This window comes from Dendrobates tinctorius, unplaced genomic scaffold, assembly GCF_039654945.1.
Source record: "Dendrobates tinctorius isolate UK_male_01 unplaced genomic scaffold, ASM3965494v1 ptg000125l, whole genome shotgun sequence".
In the NCBI taxonomy this organism is placed as follows: Eukaryota; Metazoa; Chordata; class Amphibia; order Anura; family Dendrobatidae; genus Dendrobates; species Dendrobates tinctorius.
Genome location: NW_027361793.1, coordinates 15,268,197 through 15,274,726, shown reverse-complemented (window position 1 = coordinate 15,274,726; position 6,530 = coordinate 15,268,197). Strand labels below are relative to the sequence as shown.

At 40.8% G+C, this 6,530-nt stretch overlaps 1 protein-coding gene across 2 annotated transcripts in view; it reads right to left on the bottom strand.

Annotated features, from left to right (window-relative positions):
• Nucleotides 1–258: 258 nt before the first annotated feature.
• Nucleotides 259–6,530, bottom strand: part of ADAM23 (ADAM metallopeptidase domain 23) — an 889,186-nt gene continuing 882,914 nt past the window's right edge. For both annotated transcript variants that reach the window (XM_073541893.1, XM_073541894.1), the window contains exon 25: nt 259–1,553. In XM_073541893.1, the coding sequence (XP_073397994.1) occupies nt 1,369–1,553 (185 nt within the window). In that variant the 3' untranslated portion in view covers nt 259–1,368. The remainder of the gene's footprint in view (nt 1,554–6,530) is intronic.

Sequence of the window (6,530 nt, the reverse complement as noted above, 5' to 3'; positions counted from 1 at the left end):
TAATTTTTTGCTGAAGATGCTGAGTGGTGGCTCGTTTTTTGCGGGACAAGATGACGTTTTCAGTAGTACCATGGATATTTATACGCGTCTTTTTAATCACGCGTTATTGCACTTTTTGTTTGGCGGTATGATAATAAATCATTATTTTTTGCTTTGTTTTTTATTTTTATTTTTTAAGGGGTTTGCTAAAGGGGTTAATTAATGGGACAGTTTTATAGGGCAAGTCATTACAGTTGCGGCAATACCTAATATGTGTACTTTTATTTTTTTTTTTATTTCCAAAAAATGGATTTATTGGGGGAATTTTATTTTTTTTTCTAATTTATTTGCCGATTTTTTAAAAATTATTTTAACACTTTTTTTAACTTTATTACATAGTCCCAGGTGGGACATAACTGTCCTGTGACAGATCGCTGATCTGTCACATCACAGATCATTGTGACAGATCAGCGATCTGTCACAGGCACTGCTGCAGACTTCCTCATGCCTGCGCTTTGCAGGCACTGAGGAAGATGGCTCCCTGCAGGCCCCCAAAGGCCCCTGTCGCCATTTTGGATTCGGGGGCCTGCAGGAAAGGAGTCCCTCGCAGCAGCGCTGCACATTGCGCTGCTGTGGGGGGCTCAGGGAAGCACGGAGGGAGCCCTCTCCCTGCCGATGCTTCCCTTTAACCCCCGGTACACCGCGATTGATCGCGGTGTACCGGGGGTTAACGTGTCGGGGGAGGTCCGTGACCACCCCTGACACATTGTGCCGGGTGTCAGCTGTGATAATTAGCTGACACCCGGCCGCGATCAGAGGCACTCACCACGTGGGCGCCGCTGATCGCGCTAGGCGTACTATCCCGTCCATGGGCATAGGGGCCCGGGTCCCATGGACGGGATAGTACGTCTGATATCAGGAAGGGGTTAATCTTTCCGTTTTTTTTTCCTTCACAGGCAAGAAGACTATATGGATTGTAGGCCATTCATATATATATTGGGCAAAGAAGAGGGTCCTAGGATGACCTTATTCTGATAATCTTGGTTTCTGGCACAATGCCATGCATATTTGTTGCTATGGGCGCAGGGGCATGAGGTGGGCTTCACTTTGACATGTTGGTTGCTTTGACTCACCGATTTCCTCAACCCAACTTAATTATTCTGCATCTGGTTCGTAACTATCTCGGAAAAATACGCACGCATGAATTGCATTTTCAGGTCCGCCAAGATTTGTTATTGGCGCATACTATGTTTTCTGAAATTGTGATAATTTTTTTCCGAGATCGTCCCATGCTTGCTATGGTCTTCACATAATTTAAAATTTTTGGAGGGCATTCGTAAATGGTTTAATAAGTCTTTGGAGCACTTTATTCCCAAGGTGTGTGGTTTTTCACATCGACACTTCGATTTGGAGGGTTTCTTGCCGGGGCTTATCGCCGGGATGGTGTGCATTTAGACCACATTGGTTTAGATATTTCAATATGAGTTTGCAGTCTGCAGTCGAGAAATGGCCGAGGGGTTTGGGGATGGTGGCCACCCGGTTACGAGCTTGTCCATGTGGGGAAACTTTTAATTCTAAAATGGAAAAGAAAAAAGAGAAATTCCAGCACCAGAAATTGAAAATTAAAAATCCATTTTATTGTGCCAATGCATATTAAAATTCCAGCAGGTACAGCATATCAGTCGGATGACTGCAGAACAACGCATTTCGACGCCTCAGGTCTTAATTATGTTCTGACATTGAATGCAACCAACTTCCTTTTATAGGATTCTTCCACCTGCAAAAATCAGAAACACATGTGTGGGCTGCTCCAAAGCAGCTCCCAATATGGTAATGGTGGGAGAGTCAAACAAGGAAAAAAAACAAAAACAAAATCAGTCAATGTAGACAACACAACATAAATGACATATATAATTTAAAAAGGGAGATATATATACTCCTAATGTAAGATGAAAAAGATGAATATATAATAATAAAAAAAAAAACATTTATTCAATTACAATAACATATTTCAAAGTACATATCACATATTCATATCCCATATATAATATACTAAAATTAGATCAATAAGTTACATTAGAACCTCTGGATAAAAATATGGGATGAACATATTCAATAATGTAATATAGGATCTTGTCGACTATTCATACCATCTGGATATCTAGTGCCCAGGGTGAAAATCCAGAAGGACTCCCTGTTCAATAGTTTCCTTCTGTGATCTCCACCCTGAACCGGTCTATGCACCTGTTCTATTCCCATGAAATGAAAGCCGCTAACATCCCCTTTGTGAACTGTGGCAAAATGCTTTCATACTGCAGAGACCGCAACAGCATTATGATTAGATACATCTGAGAGATGCCTCCTAATTCTAACCTTCAGGGGTCCCGTGGTGCAACCTGTGTATTGAATCTTGCAAATATTGCATGTTATTAAATATACAATATAAGAAGAATTACAGTTTATTAAGTTTTTAATGGTAAATGTTTTTTTGTTTACCATAGAAAGAAATGTTTTTCCTTTTTGTACAAAATTACAAGTTTTACATCTAGCTGCACCGCATTTGTAAAAACCCTTTAATGTGATCCAGGAGGATCCCTCCGTCTGGCCACTATCACTTATAAAAAGGCTAGGGGAAAGAATAGTGCTAAGTGTAGGTGCCCGTTTAGCAACACACCTAATATTACTCTGAATCACCTGTTTTAAAATAGGATCCTCTTTGAGAATTGGTAAGTATTTTTTCACGATGCCAGAAATGGTGTTAAACTGATTACTATAATTAGTTGAAAAGACAATATTATTAGATTTATTTTTCATATAAGATGGTTTATGTTTAAATAATAAGTCTTCCCTATTGATTTCACTTACGATTGATTTAGCTCTATTGAGAATCCAGGGACGATACCCCCTCTTGGAAAGCCTGTCGCAAACCTGACTTTCTTCCCTATTGTAATCACTGGATTGGGAGCAGATTCGTTTTGTTCGAATCAATTCTCCTACCGGAATATTATTCTTGGTCTGTGCCGCATGGCAGGAATCCGCCGTTAAAACGGAATTAGTGGCAGTAGGTTTGTGATAGGGGGTGACTATGACAACATCCAAATCACTGATAGATAAGGTGACGTCCAGAAAATTCATTGTATTCAAATGATGGTAAAAGGATTTACCTTTTAACCCCTTAGCGACAGAGCCAGTTTGCAGCTTAATGACCAGGCCAATTTTTACAATTCTGACCACTGTCCCTTTATGAGGTTATAACTCTGGAACGCTTTAATGGATCCCGCTGATTCTAAGACTGTTTTTTCGTGACATATTGTACTTCATATTAGTAGTAAAATTTCTTTGATAAGTCTTGTGTTTATTTATGAAAAAAATGGAAATATGGCGAAAATTTTGAAAATTTTGCAATTTTAAAACTTTAAATTTTTATGCCCTCAAATCAGAGAGATGTGTCACACAAATTTCTTAATAAATAACATTTCCCACATGTCTACTTTACATCAGCACAATTTTGGAAGCAAAATTTTTTTTTGTTAGGAAGTTATAAGGGTTAAAAGTTGACCAGCGATTTCTCATTTTTACAACAAAATTTACAAAACCATTTTTTTTAGGGACCACATCATATTTAAAGTCATTTTGAGGGCTGTACATGACAGAAAATACCCAAGAGTGGCACCATTCTAAACACTAGACCCCTCAAGGTGCTCAAAACCACATTCAAGAAGTTTATTAACCCTTTACGTGCTTCACAGGAACTAAAGCAATGTGGAAGGAAAAAATTAATATTTAACTTTTTTTTGCAAAAAATTTACTTCAGAACCAATTTTTTTTATTTTCACAAGTGCTAAAAGAGAAAATCAACCACAAAATTTGTTGTACAATTTCTCCTGAATACGCTGATACCCTATATGTGGGGGTAAACCACTATTTCAGCACACGGCAGAGCTCGCAAGGGATGGAGCGCCGTTTGACTTTTTCAACGCAGAATTGGCTGGAATTGAGATCGGATGCCATGTTGCGTTCGGAGAGCCCTTAATGTGCCTAAACAGTGAAAACCTCCAACAAGTGACCCCATTTTGGAAACTAGACCCATTAAGGAACTTATCTAGATGTGTGGTGAGCACTTTGAACCCCCAAGGGCTTCACAGAAGTTTATAACGTAGAGCCGTGAAAATAACAAATCTATTTTTTTCCACAAAGATGATGTTTTCGCCCCCAAATTTTTATTTTTTACAAGGGTAACAGGAGAAATCATACCCGCACAGTTGTTATGCGATTTGTCCTGAGTATGCCGATACCCCATATGTGGGGGGGAACCACTGTTTGGGCGCATGGGAGAGCTCGGAAGGGAAGGAGTGCCATTTTGGAATGCAGACTTTGATGGAATGGTCTGCGGACATCATGTTGCACTTGCAGAGCCCCTGAAACAGTGGAAACCCCCCACAAGTGACCCCATTTTGGAAATTAGACCTCCTAATGAACTTAACTAGATGTGTGGTGAGCACTTTGAACCCCCAAGCGCTTCACAAAAGTTTATAAACGCAGAGCCGTGAAAATAAAAAGTCTTTTTTTATTTCCACAAAAGTGATTTTTTTAGACCCCAATTTTTAGACCCCCAAAGTTGGCAAATAGTGGAAACCCCTCAATTCTTGCTCCAACCCTAACCCCAACACACCCCTAACCCTAATCCCAACCCTAACCCTAATCCCAACCCTAATCCCTAATTCTAGTTCGCCCTAACCCTAATTCTAACCCTAGTCGTGACCCAAGCCCTAACCCTAGCCCTAGCACAACCCTAACCCTAACCCTAGCCTAACCCTAGCCCTAACCCTAGCCCAACCCTAACCCTAACCCTAGCCCAACCCTAACCATAGCCCTAACCCTAGCCCAACCCTAACCCTAGCCCTAACCCTAACCCTAATGGAAAACTGAAAAAAAAAATATTTTCTTTATTTCATTATATTGGCCTATATAAGGGAGTGATAAACGGGGGGGGTATGTACTATTTTTTTTATTTTGATCACTATGATCGTTTATCATAGTGATCAAAATAATGAATGGAATCTGCCAGCCGGAGCCGGCAGATTCCCGGCAGGCGCACTGCGCATGCGCCCGCCATTTTCAAGATGGCAGCGCCCATCGGAGGATGCCGGCGGGACGTGCGACCACCGGGAGGGGACGGAGGGCCACGGAGAGGTACCGGGGGGGATCGGGGACCCTATTTCTCTCTCCTCTGATGTGCAATCACATCAGAGGAGAGAGAAATTAAATGTAAAATCGCGGCTTTTTTTTTTTTGCGGTCGCCGTTATAGGGTTAATAACGGTGATCGCAAAAGCGGGGGTCGGTAAAAACCGACCGATTCATGTTCTCTGGGGTCTCGGCTACCCCTGGCAACCAAGACCCTGGAGAAAATCCGACACTGGGGCGCGCTATTCACTTAAATCACAGCGCCGTGAATTAACGGCGCTGTGGTTTTAGTACCCTTAATTACCGCCGTTAAAAGGCGTATCGGCGGTCTTTAAGGGGTTAAATTGAATTCATTGGTATTCAAATATAAAACAAACTCTTGTATACTATCCTCTGGGCCACACCAAATCATCAGCAGATCGTCCAAGTATCTGCCATACCATAGCAGGCACTTGGAAAATGGGTTCTCATCAGAGTATAGGAAATCCTCCTCCCACCTCGCCATAACAATATTTGCAAGGGAGGGGGAGAAGCGAGCTCCCATACTAACTCCTCTGCACTGCAAATAAAAAATTTTATCAAAAGAAAAATAATTATGCTTTAGGAGAAAACCAATAGATGAGACTATAAAATCTTTTAAACAGGTGTCATAGTCACTAAATCTGTCTAGATGTTGAGATAGACAGCGTAATGCAACGTTATGAGGTATAGATGGATATAAAGAGATTACATCGCAAGAAAGCCAAGAGTAATAAGATTTCCAACAAAAATTATCCAAAGCCTTAACAACCTCTTTAGTATCCCTGATATAACCTGGTATATCAAGAATCAAAGGTTGAAGAAAATTATCTATCCAACCTCCCAAATTCTCCCCCAATGAGCCAATGCCTGAAACTATTGGTCTCAGTGGGGGAGGAAATACATTTTTATGAACTTTTGGGAGACAATGGTATATCGGAACCACAGGGTTTTTATTAAATAAAAAATCCTTAGTTTTCTCATTAATAGCACCCACACAGACCCCCTCCTCCAGACATTTCAATAATAAATTATTATAGTGTCTAGTGGGGTCCTGATCTAACTCTATATAGTTGTCTAAATCCTGTAGGTTCCGAAGTATCAATTTTTTATATAAACCCGAATTCAATATTACAATGCCCCCCCCTTTGTCAGTCTCCCTGATTATAAGATCAGAGTTAAGTTTTAACTCCTTCAGGGCTAATCTTTCCCTATGTGTTAGATTATCCTTAGGGGGGACCATTGTATCATTCAACTCTATGAGTTCAGTGACAACAAGCTCCTGGAACAGATCCAGTATTGGAGGTCGTGATTGTACTGGATAATATTCCGGATTAGAGAGTACAGG